Raw genomic sequence first — 20,914 nt, 5'->3', positions numbered from 1 at the left:
CTTTGTGAGACCCAGAGAAGGTGAGCGGATGGTTTCTGCATGTCTGGTTCCCACTGTGAAGCATGGAGGAGGAGGTGTGATGGTGTGGGAGTGCTTTGCTGGTGACACTGTTGGTGATTTTTTCAAAATTCAGGGCACACTTAACTAGTATGGCTTCCACAGCATTCTGCAGCACCATGCCATCCCATCTGGTTTGCGCTTACTGGGACCATCATTTGTTTTTCAACAAGACAATGACCCCAAACACACCTCCAGGTTATGTAAGGGCTACTTGACCAAGAAGGAAAGTGATGGAGTGCTGCATCAGATGACCTGGCCTCCACAATCACCCGACCTAAACCCAAATGAGCTGGTTTGGGATGAGTTGGACCGCAGAGTGAAAGTAAAGCAGCCAACAAGTGCTCAGCACCTCTGGGAACTCCTTCAAGAGTGTTGGAAAACCATTCCAGGAGACACCTCATGAAGCAGATTGAGAGAATGCCAAGAGTGTGCAAAGCTGTCATCCAAGCAAAAGGGGGCTACATTGAGGAATCTAAAATATAAAACATTTTGATTTGTTTAACACTTTTGTTTACAACATAATTTCATATGTGTTCCTTCATACTTTTAATGTCTTCAGTATTAGTCTACTATGTTGAAAATAGTTTAAATAAACAAAAACCACTGGATGAGAAGGTGTGTCCATACTTTTGACTGGTACTGTGTGTGTGTGTGTGTGTGTGTGTGTGTGTGTGTGTGTGTGTATGTATATATATATATATATATATATATATATATTACACATATACATACACACACACACACACACACACACACATATATACATATATATATACATATACATACATACATACACACACACACACACACACACACAACACCACCCTCAACCATTGGTACAAGGTAGGGTGGATCCATAGAATGATGTTGTTTACAATACAATTTTGGCCCTACCACCTGCATGTTGTGGCGTATGTCAGACCAGTAGTGTCTTCCAATCTGTCCACTTTGTTTCCTATTCTTAGCTGACAGGAGTTGAACCCAGTGTGAACTGCTGTTGTAATGCATCCACTTCCTGTCAGCTTGAACCAGCCTCGCCATTCTTCTCTGACCTCTCTCATTAACAGGGCTTTTACACCACAGAACTGCCACTCACTAGATGCTTTTTGCTTTAAGCTTCATTCTCTGTAACTTGTAGAGAAGGGCTCAACAACACTTTGAAAAAAAAAAATCTAGGAGCCAGACCATTGTCCTCAACTGAATTATATGACAACGTATATAGTTGACTACACATGCCACTTCAATTCCCCTCAGACTCCCCTACATGCAGGCACCGCAATTGCCACTTCAATGACCTTCAATCTTCCCTACGTGTCATCAGTCCACCACACATGCCACTTTAATGCCCATCATTATTCCCCGCAAGCCAGACCACCGCAAATACCCTTTCAATGCCCATCATACCCAGCCACATGTCCCTCTCTGGCACCCAATTTATAGTGTGCTACACATTAGTGCCCCCAATTTGTAGCATGCCACACAGCCTTTAGAGAACAACGGACTGTTTTTACTACACACGTTGCACCATTGATAGACAAATAGAATGCTGACAATGTTACCCTAGCAGATATATTCATACATTATCACCCATGTGTACTGCAGAATGTGTTAGTGTCCTATGACAGCTCTATAGTTTATTGTTGTCCATGTGGCCAATAAAAATCTGTACAATTATTCATATACAGATGTACACTGCACAGCTCTATGTAAATGAACCATCACTGATGTTTTTATCAAGTTTGTAAAATTATACCATATAACCAAGAATAAGCGGTGGCATATCGAGGATAGCAGATATAGTAGAAAGAACACCGGGCACATATAGAAGCAAGTGTTGACTGTCTGTGTGGCTGGCCTTTACTAGCATGAGTCTCACAGAGGATAACCAAATGACTGCAGGGCCAAGGGGAGATGTCAGGAGCAGCTGCTGTAGCATGAATTGGCAGCTGGAGGACATAAAGCTGGGCATCCACTATACAATTTTCTGTCAGATATCTGTCCAATCTGGCTGGTTGGAATGAAGACCTGGTAATGTATGGGAGCAAATGACAGACGATCATATGGTTTTAAACACTGAAAATAGGATAAAAAAAAATTGTTCAAATTGGTTAAATTTGTGTGTTTTAACCAATTTGTCTGAACGACCATTTTTGGCCATTTTCCAGTGTTTGTGAGCAAATGGACGACTGTCATTTGCTCCCATACATTACCAGGTTTTCATTCCAACCAGCCAGATTGGACAGATATCTGACAGGAAATTGTATAGTGGATGCCCAGCTTAAGACTGGTGGGGGTGGAGCTACACTCCTGTTTGATAAATGACCTGCACTGTGAGAACTTACGGCTCTGGGAGCAAGTGCTGAAGCTCAACTGCCAGGCAGAAGCAGTGAGTGAGTCAGGCTGCAGGCGGCGGAACTTCGTACTAGTGAGAGGCAGCCCATATATGCCAGCGCGCTCTGCTGGGGCTGCGCTAAAATTTTAGTCACCCTGGCAACCGGTATCCCATGATATCAGCAGTTTCTGAGATATTTAAACCACCCAAACATTCATTCCACAAACAACACCACTTAGATCACATTTCTTCCAATTGTGATATTTACTTTCAAGCCGGAATGACTTTTCTGCAGAGAATTGTGGGACTCCTACTTGATAATGAAACTGCTAACCAATTAGATCTGTGCAGAAGTGTCATCTGCAGAGGATTGTGGATGTAAATATATAACGTTATGTGATCTGTATGGGTAGATGTCTTAATCCTTGCAGTTTTTTAAAAACACTACTCTCAATTCCATGCCAGCCATGATACAAGACACATTATTTAATGCCCTAACTCCTCCCCTTCCTGTAAAAACTTATACTTCACCTTAATTGCCACCACCTTGCTCTGCTTACCCACGTACGCTAGTGTATGTCTCAGTGTTCGAAGTGTGCCAGTATGTAACGGTATAACATACCGGCACTTCAAGCATTAAACTTTTTTTTTTTACAAGTTTTCAGGGACTGCAGTGTGCGGTTATGAAAGTACAGGCAGCCACGGAGCCTGTGGTATTAGCACTACTAATAATGAGTCTGTTGGACTCATTATAGTATGCTGGCTGGTCAGTCACAGCCGGCCTTAAAGAATGAGGTGGCTTCTCAAGGCCATGATCAACGGCACCTGGCTGGCACATAGCTAGGAACCATTCGGTTCTCTGCTCTGCCCCCTACAGCTCTTCCACTCATGTGACGTATGACATCACATGCTGCTGCCGCCACATTGTGTTCAATGCCTGCCGACCGGGCAGGTACTGTCGGGCAGCGGAACCACAGAGGCCATAGCTTCGGGGGCTCAGCCACTCAGGATCACGAAGTGTGGCTGGTGAGAACAGGAACTAATCCTGTGCAGAGAAACAGGAGGTGGGTCCCGTCTGAGCAGCACATAAGGACTCCGAGGAGGAGCAGAACGATGGAGCGGGGCCACGGGAGAGTGGCTGGGAGCAGCCACAACAGGAGGAAAAAAGAAGGCGAGTGATATATACGTATATCCCGGGCCTATCGCTTACTGTAAACATGTCACATACTGTACTGTTCTTACTCCCTTTTGCCCCTGGTATATACAGTCCTCCCTCCCTGTCCCCCAATGTGTACTGTCCCCCATTCCGTCTCCTTATATGTGCGCTGTCTCCCCTCCCTGTCCCCATGTGTGCACACTGTCCCCCCTGCCTGTCCCCATGTGTGTTCTGTCCTCCCTCCCTGTCCCCATGTGTGCACTGTCCTCCCTCCTTCCCCATGTGTGCACTGTCCCCCCTCCCTGCCCCCATGTGTGTGCTTTTCCCCCCTGCCTGTCCCCATGTATGCGCTGTCCCCCCCTGCCTGTCCCCATGTGTGCGCTCTCCCCCATCCCTGTCCCCATGTGTGCGCTGTCCTCCCTCACTGTCCCCATGTGTGCGCTGTCCTCCCTCCCTGTCCCCATGTGTGTGCTGTCCTCCCTCCCTGTCCCCATGTGTGTGCTGTCCTCCCTCCCTGTCCCCATGTGTGTGCTGTCCTCCCTCCCTGTCCCCATGTGTGTGCTGTCCTCCCTCCCCGTCCCCATGTGTGTGCTGTCCTCCCTCCCCGTCCCCATGTGTGTGCTGTCCTTCCTCCCCGTCCCCATGTGTGTGCTGTCCTCCCTCCCCGTCCCCATGTGTGTGCTGTCCTCCCTCCCTGTCCCCATGTGTGTGCTGTCCTCCCTCCCTGTCCCCATGTGTGTGCTGTCCTCCCTCCCTGTCCCCATGTGTGTGCTGTCCTCCCTCACTGTCCCCATGTGTGTGCTGTCCTCCCTCACTGTCCCCATGTGTGTGCTGTCCTCCCTCACTGTCCCCATGTGTGTGCTGTCCTCCCTCACTGTCCCCATGTGTGTGCTGTCCTCCCTCACTGTCCCCATGTGTGTGCTGTCCTCCCTCACTGTCCCCATGTGTGTGCTGTCCTCCCTCACTGTCCCCATGTGTGTGATGTCTTCCCTCACTGTCCCCATGTGTGTGCTGTCTTCCCTCACTGTCCCCATGTGTGCACTGTCCTCCCTCACTGTCCTCCCATGTGTTCACCATCACCCCTGTGTCCCTCATCTCCTCTGTGTACCCCTCCACCCGTGTGTCTCACCGGAAGAGTGCAAGGTTAAAGAGGTATAAAGTTTAAGGGAAAGAGGAAGAGGAGCAGGGGTGACATGAGACATTAATGAAAATGTTGACGACCCCATTTTGTGTGTCAATGTGCTTGTGACGCATGGCCACACCCATTTTCTTTGTGCGCGCGCACAGGCTGCCTCCATACCCCCACTTCAGAATTCCCACTTCGACCACTGGTATCTCTAAGAGCACTTGTACAAAGCTGGTGTGCAAGTTTGTTTTGCACTTTGTAAAATTACCTCCATTTTCTAATCTGCAATAGACAAGAGTCATCAGTGCTGCATAGGACTTCATGGTTACTATATAGACACTGAGGGCCATATTCAATTAGGTGCGAAAAGCCGTTTTCGGCGATAAAGTTTCTCGTGTGACGTAATTTCGTCATGCGAAAAGTTTCCTCTATAATCAATTGGAGAATTTTTGCCGATGCGGAAACTCAATGCAATGGGATCGGCAAAAAAGTTTCGCCTATGAATAGGTGTCGAAAAAAAGTGCAGAAATGGGATTTTTGGGTGCAAACTTCGGAAACCCCCCCTGCACCTTTGGGACAGTCCCCCAAAAGGTAAACGGTGTTAAAAAAAAAAAAAGTTTCAAAAATACTTTAGATCACCCCAAAAAAAGTACTTTCATTTTCAGGGTGAAAAAGTCCAAAGTTGGGGGACAAAATTAAAAAACTAGCGAAATAGACTCCAGGGGGGACCCCAAGTATGCCCCAGGTGTTTTTAAGTTTGCAGGTGGATTTTTTAAAAAAAATTTTAAAACTTCACTTTATCAACTTTAAAATATGCTAGAACCCATTTTCATGTACCCCAAATTTGCTGGGACTACTTATTTTCTGCAAAAAAAAACTGCTAAATGTTATTTTTCATCACTTCTGCAAAGACGCTAATAAGCAGCTATTGAGAGCATTCAAGTACCCGAAATACCTTCAGCAGGCCTATTCGGGGGCATCTATAGTGATCCCCAATGTCAGTGCATCTTTTGGGGGGTGTCAGGCTAATTTCCCCAAATCTGGCAGCACATTTTGCCGGTTTCCGTTTCGCAGGGTGCCATTTTCACCGATTTCTAATTGAATATGGGAATAAGCAGCGACGTGCGCGATACTTTTCCGCATGGAAAACCAGCGATGACTGCGAAAAGTCCGGCATGCGAAAAGTACGGGACTTTTCTCACCTAATTGAATATTCCCCTGAGTGTAAGAAGTAGCTAGTACCAGTTGTGGATTTTCCATTAGACACAGGAGGCATGTGCCTAGGGCAGTGCAGCAGGCTGAATGGGCCTCAGGCGATTCCTTATTCCATATTGCTACTTTTGGAGGGAATCGCGGGTGGCAAAACATGAAGCAGGAGGTGAAGGATGAGATTGGGAATCTCCAAAACTAAGAAGGTGGAGCTATGCGGGGCAGCAGCCAATGTTTGGGGGCAATCAAAGTGCCTAGTGGGGATCCGAACACTAAATCCGCCCGAGTAGTTCTGTGGAAGTGTACAATAGTAGAACCAGGGACAAATTTTGAGCTTGACCCTGGGATCTGGGAAACATTACTTTGGCCTATGACATCATAGAAATAAAGTGCATTCTTTAAGCCGGGTACAAATTAGACTATGTTTAGTGTGCCTGACATCTTCTGCGACGGGACCTGGCGGGGGAGCCGGATCGGACGACATATCGTCTAGTGTGTACCCAGCATTACTCTTGCTTTAAACTACCACGCAGCATCAATCTATTTTCTCATTACTTTAAAGATAAATGGCATTCTAGGAGTTATTGACAGGACAACAGCCACATTGAAAAGAAAGATAAATACAATAAATTAGTAAACAGATCTATAAAAACCATGCCTCGTTACAGGGGTGGAAACTTTTCCTATTTAAATCTCCTTTCTCACAGTGAAACAGATTTACTTACACCAAAGAGCCTAGGTACATGTCTTGTCATTTAGACAAAACTCCCATGAAGATAGAGGTTTGCCTTACACAGAAAGAATACTCCTTAGCACATTTTAGCCATTCATTTTAAAGCTTTATTGAAATGTTCACTTAAGTGGGAACAAATTAAAGACTGCAATAAAAAATGCAAATTAATTTTGTTTCCTAGCCCCCATATGTCAGATTGAGAACAGTTTCGGCATAGAAAATTCCATGCTAGCCTCAAGGTCTCATTTTATTTGTATATTAGTAATTAGAAAAAAAAAAAAACCTTTCACAAATGTATGCATTTATCTCCATTACCACGATAAATAATATGCAGTTCCAGCAGCAAAAAACTCTGCAGGGAACAGATTTAGCTATTTAAATGTTTTATAAGTTTTTGTAATTGAGGAAACTTTTCATAATCTGACATTTCGTAAAACCACTTATTAGAAATTATGCAGCACAGTGGCTGTGGAAATATGAGATCACTTCACAATTATAAAGTCAGCCTGTGCAGCCCTGTCCTATTGTGTGAAGTGGCATAAGCCCCATGGCGGCCTATCAGCTAACTGGCAGGCAGGGGGCTGTGCTATTCAAAGAGAAAGATACAAGCTGCGGGGCAAAAACCTGGCAGCTCCCAGCTGACCCCACAATCCCCTACTGATGACAGCTCCAAGCTCCATAGCAAATTAGGCCTGCTCATATTACAATTGGAGAAGACAGATTCCATTAGCAGTATCTGAAATTGAGTGGAGAGCTGCGCTGTTATCAGACTTGACTCATAAGCAGTGCCATTAATCGCAGCTATGATAGCATTTATATATTTCAGCTATCTGCAGCCACTGTGATATTCTGCTACAAAGGGTTGATGGGACTTAGGGAAGGGAACAAAAGGGCTTTTCGGGAAAAGCAGAGTAAATCAAGAAAGTCTATGACTTCCGCACATTCTGAAGGGATTGCGGTTTACATAAATTTTCTCCCAATTGGAGATTGAGCTCTTCCTCATCTTACACATGGGATTTAGTTGTCACTCAATGGTAACAGCTGTGAAAAGGTGAAGCAGCCCACCGTTCAGAATATTGCCTTTGCTTTTTAAAGTAATTAACCCGTGAGCAGGAGGATACCTGGTGATATCAAAGGGATTAGGCTAGGCAGCCTGTTATTAACATTTTCTTGAACTAATTTTTAACGCTGACTAGCTGTCAGAAGACACTCAATATTTTTGAAAAAGAGTTTGTATACTTTTTTCAATTCATCAAAAAGGAGTCTACTTTAGAATATTATGCAAATTAATTGAGCTTTTTAATGTACTCAAAAACAGCCTGGATTAGTTACAGGAAATGAAAGAGATTCTTCTTTCAAATAAAGATTACTTTTAAATGTATCATTCTCTTTGCGACAAATAATATATTTTAAATGCTTTATTACTATATTCAAATATATTACTATAATTTTCTAGGTACACGATAAAAAAAAACAATAAAATCCCACATAACGACATCGTTATCGTTCAATCGCTCATTAATCGTTCAAAAATCTGGCGTGAAAATGTCAAAAACAACCAGCGATGCGTGCTCCCGCTGGTTGTTTGACATCAATCATCGCCTGAACATGCCGGTCAATCTGGCAATAACGACAGAATGGGCATGTTCGGGGATGAGAGAGGGTGCCTGCACTGAATGACATATCGTTCAGTGTAGGAACTACAGGAATGAGGAACGACTGTACGATTACAATGTTGTAATCGTACTGTCGTTCCACTATCTGCTAGTGGATACGCACCTTTAGTCTGACCCCAAATGATTCTTATTTGCATCATCTGCTATCAACAATTTGTGGTTAAAAATAAATACTCAATTGCAATCCATTCTATATCGTGCTATGCTAAATATTGATCAGTTACTTGAGTATATTACAATGCACCCAATACGGAATCTTTAAAATATATTTTATATATAAAAAACCTGTAAACTTTGTGAAAGAAAAATAGGATTGAGCTGCCCTATATATACACACACAGCAAACTTTAAAATGTACAGTATTAAAATATATATATATATATATATATATATATATATATATCACCACATTCCCTCTACTGCAGCACATTACATGGAATATTTAATCACTCACATCGCCCCAGTGGGAGCAAACAATCTAAATTCTCTACCATACATACACACCAATATTAATTAAGTTTGTGCCTTAGCCAGATTAGAATTTAGGGCCCCATAACTAGGAGATAGCAATGTTAATCACTGTGCCGCTCATATTAAACAAAAAAAAAACACCTAGTACATTGTACTGGCATTATGAGATAATCATATTACTGCATTATATAAATTAAAAAGTAAACTAAATAACAAAAATACAGCCAATTCCAATTTTTAATATTTCAAAACGGAAAAAAATATTTCTACAGCATATGGACATAATTAATGGCAAAATAGCACTGTCCATTATATGTTTCATGTTCAGCACTGTTTGAAACATGTTACATGCCTTACAGTGTCCCATTTGTGCTATATATGTGCATTACATGATTCTAATTGGTGTTCTGGTTGCTTTAAACCTTTCTGTTCTTCGCTACTCTGCATTTTATTACACATTTCAAACTTTGATACCATGAACTAAAGCTACAATAAGTGCAAGCTTTAACTATCTACACAAGGATGCATGTTTATGTGCTGGCCTAAACACTATACAATACTAAATTCTGAATGCAGTGCAAACCCTATATATCTTGCACAACACTAAAAACCTGCTAGACATCTGCAGGGCATCTTCACTTTATTACCGATATACAGATGCTAGGAATATCCCACAAATGCATTATAGATAATTGTACCTGCTAAAAATATACACTACTTAAAGGAAATCCGTTTTAGCAAAGACTTTGGAGAAGAAACGTCAATCCTGCCTGGCCAAATATTGCCTAGTTAAAACTTAAAATAACCTTGCTTGACCTGGTTAGAGTCATGGCACGTCTCATGCCCAAAAGACATAGTTGCTAGAAGGTACAGATATTACACAATCATTTTTTTTTTTTTTTTTTAATCCGTCACTGTAATGTCTATAGCAAACGGCCCTGCTGGTGAATTTATGTTCACAGTAGAAAGGTTCCAGAGGTTAAGTTCAGGTCACAAGACAAATTAAATTGTAACAACCCATCTGACATTGTATAATGTCTTCCTCCACTCAATCAATAGGGCGTTGTTAGCACCATTACCATAGAGATGGTTTATTCTTTACCGAGGGCTGTCTTTTGTTTGACAAGACAAATTTGCCACTTGAACTGTGATGTTCCCCAAGGACATGTACTTCATCAATTATTTGTATTCAGCATACTAGAACTATTTTCATATTTAAATCTGCAGGGGGCATAGCGTTATCAATTGTTGTCAGGTCTGACAAAGGTGGCGTCTCAGACAACACCAGTTATCTGACCAGTTTACATGCATTGCAGAAGAGAACAAAAAAAGCTGGTGGTAAGGCTGGGTTTATGTTTAAATAAGAGATGCATGAAATAAAGACAGTCATTTTATCTAAAAATTATGTTAAAATATTGTCAGGGGAGCATATCAATAGTTACCACTACTTTAAAAAAAAATACATATACATAATATTATATTTATATATATATATATATATATATATATATATATATATATTTATATATTTAATATTTTTTTTATAACAAAAAAGGTAAAGTCTAAAGAATAACTTCATACAGGTTAAATTTAAAAATATGGCTAACATATTATATAAGAAGCTCGCTAAATTACTCTTGGAATGTTATTGAACAGACTGAACAGATTCAAAATTACAAAAAAAAACAAAAAAACACATTTTCCAATTCCAAACACATATTTTCACATTTTTTTTCTTTTTTGCTACAGTTCTAAAAATATATATTCAATACAAAAATGCTTTTCTGGTGCATAAAGGGTAAAAAATAAATACCCAGCTGATAGTACATTTATATGGTAGGCATTTTTTTATAATCTATGCCCTACTTTGTGCAGAATAAAGGAATTAGAAAATATTTGTATCTTTCACAATAATCCTCTCAAATACGGGTCAGACTAAGGTTAGAAGTCTAAAAAATGTCCACATCAAAGCAAAGCAAGGTTAACAAAATCCCAGGATCATGTGATTCAAATTGTTTTTCCTTTCAGGAAGAGTTAGATGTTCAAAAAATAACAATTTACAGTATTAAAAACCCATCAGATGGGTCTCAGTGGTGGGTACAATTTATAAAAAAGAAAAAGAAAACTCAATAATGGAAATGTAATATAATTCTTCAGTTGACATTGTTGTACCAATTTTTTTATTATTTTAAAATGGGAAAAATCTTCCTAAATATTCTAAAACAGAACACCAACAATTTAATTTGAAAAAGATAAAGTTAATAGACAGAAAAAGCGTGGGAACACTATAACTATTTAACAAATGTAAAAAAAATTAGCATATAAAAAGTTTTTTTTTTAATTCACAAGGAAGATCATATCCCCTTCACATTTGAAGCTCTAAATAGGATACTTATTAAAAATAGAAGGTTTGGCTGATGATTATTATTTTTCTCTAGTGTTGTACTGAAAGTAATGTTCACAGAGTGCTAACCTAAACCTATTTAACATAGCCTATAAGTCATTTTTTTTCTGTGTCAAATGGTAAAATATATTTTTCCATTTTTTTTAAAGCAATACACTTTCAAATGCACAGGCTAATAAATGAATGACATGTCCTTCTTCAACTAAATACATTGGGTTAATACTCTAGCTTTTTCCAACGCCTTTAAGCAATGTATTTATATCATCAGTCACAGTTGTTTATTTTACCAATGCCGTAGGATAGACACAAAGCTGCTTTCTGGATACATTTGTATGCAAAACAAAGCAGAGCCCCTGTTGACATTACGCACAATGCTTTGCAATAAGAAAAACAAGACAATGCAAAGAAGGGATCATACATTGCGATGATGCTAAAGTTTATCAGAAAATTTCCAGCAGCGAAATATGCATTATGTTCTGTAACCCTTAGCACCCAAATGTGTGTTACCATTAGGAGTAGGAATATCATTTAAGAGATTGTGGACTGGACTGGTCCTTAAAACTCAAACTCTGTGAGGGCAACAAAGGAGCTCTGCGAAAAATAGGTATAAAGAGTAGTCTCTGGGTCTCCGAACATCACTCATTACACGTCTGCGCTAGAATTGCTTGTCACATGATAGCTTGAACAAGGAAGACGTCTCTAGAGACACGACTGCTGCAGGGACCTGGTAAGTGACTGCTGTACCACCAGGGATGTTAAGTCGACATTCTATCATGTCACCTGTGCAGAGATGGTGAATGCCGACATGCGGTCACCGCTGGTCAATGGATGTTGGGCGCATGCGCCCGGTATCTATTCAGTGACCACAGCGCTTGGGGGCTGCCCGGCACGCCCCCCAAGAGTGACAAAAAGGGGATGAGTCATAAAGACACCTCCTTTACATTGTCCAGACCCTTTTTTCTGATGCGCGCATGCAGAAGTGCCCTTTCTCTAGGTCCGATGCCCTGCGTGCCGCCGGACCCAGAGTGACCACCACATTATATATATATATATATATATATTTATTTTATACACACATGCACATATCTACATGCCACCACACATACATACATATACTTTAGAATTTTTGCATAAAGTCCATGTACAGGGTAAAATTATAAAACCACATGTGGGGAATAGACTGTTGTGTGTGTTGTAGTCTACTGAAAAGATTTCTTGATGAGGTCGATAAACTATGTATGTTTGCAGTCCTAAAGTACACTGTGGTTTTGGCATCATTTCGGAAAGTGTCAATTGAAGACATTCTTACTTTAGTGGGTGGTCAAGTTCAGCCGAAGTTGAAAACAAAAGTTCAGAAAGATCTAGTTTTCATGGATCAATAAGCGTGCACATCACAAAGACAGCAAAACTGGCAGTTATGGCAGCTCGCAAGGCTGTCTTGGCAGCTCACTAAAAGCACCATCAAAGCTATCGTTCCAATTAGTAAGATTGGCTAATGTGGCAATAAACTAACATATCTGCTGCTTTCACATTTCTGTGTTCTTTTCCTAAGTACAATGGAAAAGGTGTATGAGACTAAGCAATTTTATCATTGTGAAATAAGAGACTGACGCATACTTTCCATGTTACAATCACTTGTAAATATGATTACTGATAAAAGTACCCCTTTATTTTCAGCCTGAAGCATGTATTTTACTACGAGCAATGAGAACACAGATCTGCTTATAATATAAGCAGCTCGATATGCAGCAATACATGTGAGCGGTATACACAATTACACCCCACTTATTTAAATGTGTGGAAAGCACTTAATGGATACTTTATTATCCACATATTGAGACTACTTACCACTTACGTCATGTCACCATGACTACAGACACACCTCCCAGTGGGAGTGACGTAGGGGATTCCTCCTCTACTAATAGTGTTCATCATGAATATCACTCTATGTCCCTGAGGTAGGCCGTGCAGGCCGCTACGCGTCAGACGCATTCATTATTATCTGGACTCACAAACTTTATGATCAACCATTGGGGAGATACCATCTATTCACGCACTGACTTTGGGCGCTAAATTCAACCTGCTGGATTCTAACCGGCCAGCAAAAGTAAAGATGCGACGTCTCGCGATACTGATATACCCGGAAGTGACAGAAGTCACATACACCAGCCCAGCACTAGCATAGAGTGTGTAACGAGGCACACACTCGCAATTACAAACAACGGCAAGGCATACTACTTACACATCTCACCATATGGAGTGACCGGCTGCGGCGTTAGCCAACGAGTGATCACGTGATTGGGAGAAAGCATGTGAACTAGTCTGTCCCGCAGCGTCTGGGGATTACCTACAGAGAGATCTAGGAGTGTATAACTAGGCACCCACTCCCCTACGACAAGCAAATGACATCAGCACAGGACAGCTATCTCCACCTAAAGACTTCTGACAAGCGCATGGAGGTATAACAGGGTAAGTTAACGGACTGGAGGGCACAGGACGCCGGCCGTCCAGAGCGTTACACCCCAACATTATTTTTAGATTTTCCAATACATTGTTTTCTTCTCCCCCTTTGTTTCATTATTCTATTTTTTTTTTTTTTTTTTCTTCGTCTAGTACATCAGTGACATTACCGCATATTACGTTATAGTTTATGGACTGGTACTTATAATATTAGGAGATAAGCACTTATCCAAGTTCACCTGCAAGATCAATTCAATGAGCACTGTGACTCCTTCAACATTTTAATAAATACATACATGATTTAAACATATCTACAGTCTCGCGTGCATATCAATCATAGCATTTCTACACAATATAATATATTAATAAAGGGGGACATTTAAGCTAAGCGCAGACACTGCTTAGATGTATTTTACTAGGAAAATAACAAAATTTACCCTATTGGGAGGTATGCTGGTTTGCATGCATTTGTAGCTCCATTGATGATACAGAGATCCTGTGCAGTTGTCAAAACTGAATAAAGACACATTTAAACTCTTGCTTGTAGCTGTTGTCCCATTGCTGCCAAGGGGTTGGATACGATATCACAGCGGTAACAATCCCGATGGTCACAGTACCGGCAACGGAATCCTGACTGTAAAAATGCTGACTAATTTTAGTGAGTATACTAATCATAACTAAACCTTTCCGCAGCCTAACCCTAACAGTCCTCTACCACAGCCCAACCCTTTCCCCTAGTACCTAACCCTACTAACTGATAGTGAAGAAAACATGAACTCTAAGGGAGGCCAGGCCTAGAGAAAGGCAAGCACCCGGGAGACCGTAAAAACTGTAGGGTCATAGACTCTGGGGGAGCATCATTGAAAGTAAGAGTGCCAAACTCTGTAATAGCTGCGGGATGAGGAAGGCTTACGTGCCCTGAGCATCATCTGGACCACAGAGCGAGAGAAACCCTTGGCACTTAAGAGGGATGACTCAAAAGCCACGCTGTCAAATACAGACGAGGTAGGTCCGGGTGCAGGCAAGGACCCTGTGCTAGTAGATCCTGCCGTAGAGGAAGTGGAAAAGGAGTGTCTATGGAGAGACTCTCTAGGTCAGTGAACCAATGTCGCCTGGGCCAGACTGGTGCTATTCGTATCACCGTTCCACCTTTACTTGATCTTTGATAACCCTTGGGAGGAGGGGGATCGGAGGAAAGAGGTATGCGAGAGCGAAGTCCCACCTCATTGCCAGAGCGTCCACAAAGGCGGCTGTGGGGTGTCTGGTCCTGGACCCGTACCTGGGGACCTTGTGGTTGTGGCGTGAGGCCATGAGGTCTGTGTCTGGCAGGCCCCATTTGTCCGCCAGGAGTTAAAAGAAATCCAAGAGGAGAGCTCACTCTCCGGAATGTATGTCCGGATGACTTAGGAAGTCCGCTTCCCAGTTGAGGACTCCGGGTATGAACACGGCAGAGATTGCCGGGAGATGACAATCGGCACATACCAGGAAGTTTGCCACTTCCTACATGGCTGACCAACTTCGCATGCCTCCCTGGTGGTTGAGGTAGGCTATCGCAGTCGCGTTATCAAACTGGATTTGGATCGGCCTGCCCCAGAGAAGATCATGCGCCCGAGTGAGTGCTCTGTACAGTGCTCGCAGCTCCAGAATGTTTATGGGAATGCAACTTTACTGGTTTGTCCACCGTTCCTGAAAGGTATGATGACTGGTTACCGAACCCCATCCACGAAAGCTGGCATCTGTACTGAGAAGTTCCCAATTTCGAAACCAGAAGGAGCGACCCTTGTGCAGATGGGACGTCTGTAGCCATCATGAGAGGGAAAGCCAAACCTGCAGACAGAGGAGAATAGTCTGGGGCCGGATCAGATGATCCTGCCCATTCCACCGGGAGACTCAGTTGTTAAAGGTGCCTGGAGTGAAACTGGGCGTATTCCACCATATTGAAGGTGGATACAATGGACCCCAGGACCTGCAATGCTGAGTGAATGGATACTTTCCGATTGTGGAGCAAGTTGCGCACACGCAAGTGTAGTGCCAAACTTTTGTCTGCTGGCAGAATGATTCTTTGTATTCGAGAACCAGGAGTGCCCCCAGATGAACCATCCATTGTGTCAGAGATAGGGAGGACTTATTCCAATTGATGAGCCAGCCGTGTGTTTGCAGGCAGTCCACGGTCAGCTGGAGATAGGGTAGTAACACAACCGGTGAATGTGCCAAGATTAAGAGGTCATCCTGGCGCCTGAGGTAGGCCACCACAACTGCTATTATTTTGGTAAAGACTCAAGGGGCTGTTGACAGACCAAAGGATAGCGCCCAAAACTAGTAATGTTGCTGCAGAACAGAAAACCTTAGGAACCATTGGTGGGTTGGAGTAATTGGCACATATACTGTAGACATCCATCATGAATGTCCAGAGAAACCATGAAATCCCCAGGCTCCAAAGCCAGGACAATTGATCATAGAGTTTCCATGCGGAACTTGGGCACTAAGATAAATTTGTTGAGGGATTGGAGATCAGAATAGGCTGATGAGACCCATGCAGCTTTTGAATCAAAAGGAGAGTGGAATAAAAACTAGTTCCTTGCCAAGCCGTAGGAACCGGTATTATCACATCTAGACTTAGCAGGGAGTGAATGGCTTCCCGAAGGGCCAGGACCTTGATGGGGTCCGATGGGGGACCTGTACAAAAAAACTGCTGAGGAGGATGCCTCAGGAAGGTCAGGGCGTACCCCTAAGAGACTACCTCTCGGATCCAGGCATCTGTTGTTGCTTGACGCCAAGAGTAGGAAAATTGAAGAAGTTGGCCTCCCACCCTGGGTTCCCCAGGAGGAGGCCCGCCTCATCAGGCGGAGTGTTTGTCGTCAGACTTGGAAGCTGGATGTCTGGCCCGACCAAGACTACTTGGATCGCGGCTTGGTGGTATTGTGAGAAATAAGATACCACTTGTTTCAGGAGGCGGGTGACGCTCTTCTAGTACTCCCCCACTGCAGCCGCCTGTGTGCGCAGTAGATTCCTACATCTCTCTATTTTTCTTGTGAGAGCTAGACTGCCTGGAAAAAAAGACTGTCCATTTGCCTTACCCTGGGGACGAAAGGACAGAGAAGAGGATGGCCTAGGCTTAGGAGTAGCTGTTGATGGTAGAAAGGCAGATTTTGAAGCTGCCACGGTAGCCAATATTGTCCAGCTCTATGCCGGGCAGCCCGTGTCCGCCTTCCAGGACCCTAGCCAAAGGACCTGGCAGGCGACTACAGAGGTCGCAGATACCTTAGAGGCAAGGAGTATCCAACGCAGCTTCTCCCAAATAAGAGGCCATTTCCTGAATATTGGAGATGTAGGCCAGTTGTTCCCTGGTAGCACCTGATGGCAGGCCACCCAGGCCGCGCCATAGCCGGCCTAGTGATAGTGATGGGGTCGGGATACTGGTGCCGGTCTTCTGACAGTCGGCATCCTGCGCACCGGGATGCCGACTATATCCCATTCTTTAATACGCAAGGAAAGCAAAATGCAATTTCTTTCCTCTAAGTTATTGGCAAGAAAAGAAACTTTGTTTGCATTCCCCACCTATTCAGTTTTTAAAAATGGAGAGAAATAACTTTTATCTTATGGATGTTACTGGCTGTCTGTAGTGTTCAAAGCAAACATGGCTAAACTAGTGCAACCTAGTGGTCCGCAGGGCAAATATGGAGTGTTTCCTTTGTAACGGCTGTGGTAACATTTCTGTGGTCGTGATTAATAAGCGGTTTATTACAAAAACAACTATTGCCTTTCTGAGGGAAGTCCTTCGGTGAATATATATGAAAGTAAGGATTGAACAATTATAGGTCATATCAAATAGAAAAGTACGTAGGGCGCTAATCAAATAATAGTGTATATTTAATAAAGCAGTACATAATCATGACACATGTAAGAGACAGTAAATTTTCTGCGACAACCCAGTATTTGTGAAAAAAGAGGTTTTTTTGAGGCACAGTTCCCAGGAGAAGAATCGATATGTATGTAGTCTCCTGTTTTTTACTTGTATGTAGCAATCCCAATTTCCAAATGAAAAAAAAAAAAAAGAGAAAAAAAGACTGTAAATAAATCACTAATAGTGAGGCTGTGGAGTTTCAACATGGGTTGCCGGGGCAGATTTGAACAACATGCATGTGTGGTGAGTGGTTATCTCACTCAAAGTTTAACCCCAATGGTATCCAATATGTCAGTCACGGTGCTGCATGGCAGGTGCAACAAAGCCAGCAGTTAAAATCACCGGTCGCCATGTGTCTTTCGGATATAGCAAGGAACCACAATCGTAGGGAGCGGCAGCCCATAAACCCTTAGCCTGTTCCACGAATGGGCACTTTGTTACACGTTTCTCCGCCTCAAGCCCATCGGCGGATTCCTCGGACAATTATATTTCATGTCCACCTTGAGACACTAAAGAGCATAGTTCCTCGCCGGCAATCCTTGTCCATCTGCTGCTACTCCAAGCCATCTATGGCCAGCAGACACTGTAGAATGAGCTATGCTACCTTTTTAATTTTACAGTTTCACCAAACTGAGGATAGCCTGTAGTAGTTGCAGGTGATGATGCATGCAGAATAAGATAAAGTATGGTAAATAATATCCCTTCTAACCAAGGCAATGACCCAGGAAAAACCTGTATGTTGGTATGAATGGGTCAACACAGGTTATCAGACATAGGTCCGCTACCCTTTATGAAACTGGATATTCCTGGGTCTGACCCAGGCAGGCGTCAGATGACATAGCATCTTCGCGGCTCTGTTCTGCAGGGCAGACACAGATCTAAGCCCCCAATCAATAAGAGGCGAAAAGTTGGAGAAGTTTCGCTTGTCCGACTTTCCGCCTCTTTCGCCTGTATCAGAGGCGAAAACATTTCGTGTGCGTCCCCGCTTTTCACCCTATTCAATTCCTAAACAGGCAAAACGGAAAGCGGCGAATGCGGAACAGGCGGAAAGTACTGTCAGAGGTGGGGAAAGCAGTCTGTGCCCCAAAAAAAGATGCACTAACATAGGGAATCAATGTAGTTGTGTACTACTATTAGCCCTAATAAAAGTGTTTGGGGTATTTAAGTAGTTTAAATTGCTTTTTATTAGCGTCTTTGCAAAAGTGGTGAAGAATGGCATAAAGTAGTTCAGTCAAATTTGGGGTACTTGAAAATGGGTGCAAGCATATTTTAATGTTTCTAAACTTAACTTTAAAAAAAAAAAAAGTCAAAAACTCACCTGCAAACCCTAAAACACCTGACCCATCCTTGCAGACCCCCAAGAAGTCTATTTCGCTAGTTTTTAGGCTTGACCCCCCCACCACTTTTACACCCCAAAAATGAAAGTACTTTTTTGGGGTGTTCTTAGGTTTATTTTATTCTTTTGTACTTTGGGAGGACTGTCCCAAAGGTTCAGGGTCATTTCCCCACGTTTGCACCCCAAAGTAAAGATTTTACCCTTCTTTTCACCTGCTATTCTTTGGAGAAACTTTTTCGCCTATTACATTGCACGGAGTTCCGCTTAGGTGAATTCCGTCTGGAATTGAATATGGAGATAAGTTCTGAACAGGCAAAAAGCGGCAATAGGCAAAATTTTTTGCAGGTTATGGCTTTTCGCCTCTAATTGAATACGGCCCCTAATGTGAAAGGTTAAGATCTGATTAGGTGCAATGTGGGTTGAACCCACAAGTTCAAGTTTCCAGGTCAGTCATGGGATTGATGTGAGAAAGGGGGTATTATCCATCCATGTCACTCCCTATTTTCTTAATAACCCTCTAAAAGAGTTATAGACGTTTTAAATTTTGTACTAGTGGGCTGCAAAATACTTTCTTCCCTTATGTGATGGCTAGTTTACATTTCTTAGATTTTGTGTTAGCTTCCATTTAAACTTGAAGTTTTGTGAGATCATAATGTAGTTTCACTTAATCATTTTTAATGTTGTAGCAACAATAAACTGAAAGTTAATCTCACTAACTGTGGGGGTCTCTGCAATAGCACTAATAAAAAGTTCACATCTTTATTGTGCCTATTGAGGACTATTTGTCCTTAGAAATACCATCCTAAAACACAGAATGGCAAAATTGTTTATGACAAGTTTCCCCAACTTTGTAACCAAATAAATAAATACCCAGGATTGTAGGATTACGCCATGCATTAGCATCATACATAGTGTGTATAGAGAAACATAAGGTACATCATTTTTTTATGAAATCAAGATGTTACAAAGCATAAGTCAATCCTAATTTAAATCAATTAACTAAAAAAAAAAAAAAAAAAAACTATAAAAAAAAAAAAAAAAGTCAGTTACCTGAATGTTGTAGTAAACAACAGAGAGGCCGCAACTGCTCCCAATAGCCCACATAGGAGATTGACGCGGTAAGCAACAGAGCCAACTGGCAGAACAACTGAGGCTAGTTTAGCAAGCAGAGTAAACAGGGGGTATCCAGGAGGATGAGCAACCTAACACAAACATGAAAGAAACTAGTTAATGACAAAGTAAACAGTCAATCCATGCAATTTTCATTATAATTAGTATTTGCTCATTCTGGCTCCAGTAGAAAAAAAATCTTAAAAAAACACATATACATCTGACGTACTTAGATACAAATAGTACAGTGGTCTGTAACCCTTAGTCTCATCATATTTTTTGCTTGTTACTCCAACTTCAAGACTAGCTTATACATAAATAGCTACTAAGTTTTATAGCAGTTTGAACAAAGGCGAAGATCAGCATAATCCATCATTGGACATAAACACATATCAAAGGTGTACTACGTAAATATCTTAATCTGCCCTTCAGGAAGTATTTTTCATATTAATTGATAGAGTTTGTGCTCTCCAATCTGACAGACACGAGAAACTGCCCATGATACAACAATAGCTGGGCTGGGCACTTTACAAATCTGCGTTTTATGGGAGAATGGGATATAAAAAAACATAACTGGCTAGAAATTGCATCTTGTGAGAGACCAACAAACAAACTGGATTAAGATTGTAAGGTCTGATGAAACCAAACTTGAACTTTTTTGCTTCAACGCTATGCCCTATGTTTGGTACAAGCTTAATACTGTGAATCATCATAAGAATACAATCCCTACTCTGAAGTATAATGCTATGGGGATGTTTCTCTGACGGAAAACTTGTTAAAGGTACTGGAAAGCACAGCTGAAGAGGCTTCAATGGCTAGAAAAAAAATTGATCTGAAGTGGCTTAGTCAAGGCCCTGACCATAAGAATATGTGAAATAATTTGAAAATTATTTTTCACCAACGGTCCAGGTCCAGCCTAACAGAGCTCAAGCAATAC

General features: G+C 42.1%; 1 protein-coding gene across 3 annotated transcripts in view; it reads right to left on the bottom strand.

Moving 5' to 3' along the window:
- Positions 1-20,914, bottom strand: part of TMEM260 (transmembrane protein 260) — a 124,910-nt gene that overhangs the window by 68,702 nt on the left and 35,294 nt on the right. For all 3 annotated transcript variants that reach the window (XM_088461595.1, XM_088461594.1, XM_088461596.1), the window contains exon 4: positions 19,918-20,069. In XM_088461595.1, the coding sequence (XP_088317721.1) occupies positions 19,918-20,069 (152 nt within the window). The remainder of the gene's footprint in view (positions 1-19,917; positions 20,070-20,914) is intronic.

This window comes from Taudactylus pleione, unplaced genomic scaffold (genome assembly GCF_031769625.1).
Source record: "Taudactylus pleione unplaced genomic scaffold, aTauple2 ptg001075l, whole genome shotgun sequence".
NCBI lineage: Eukaryota > Metazoa > Chordata > Amphibia > Anura > Myobatrachidae > Taudactylus > Taudactylus pleione.
This window is presented reverse-complemented; position numbering and strand designations above follow the sequence as displayed.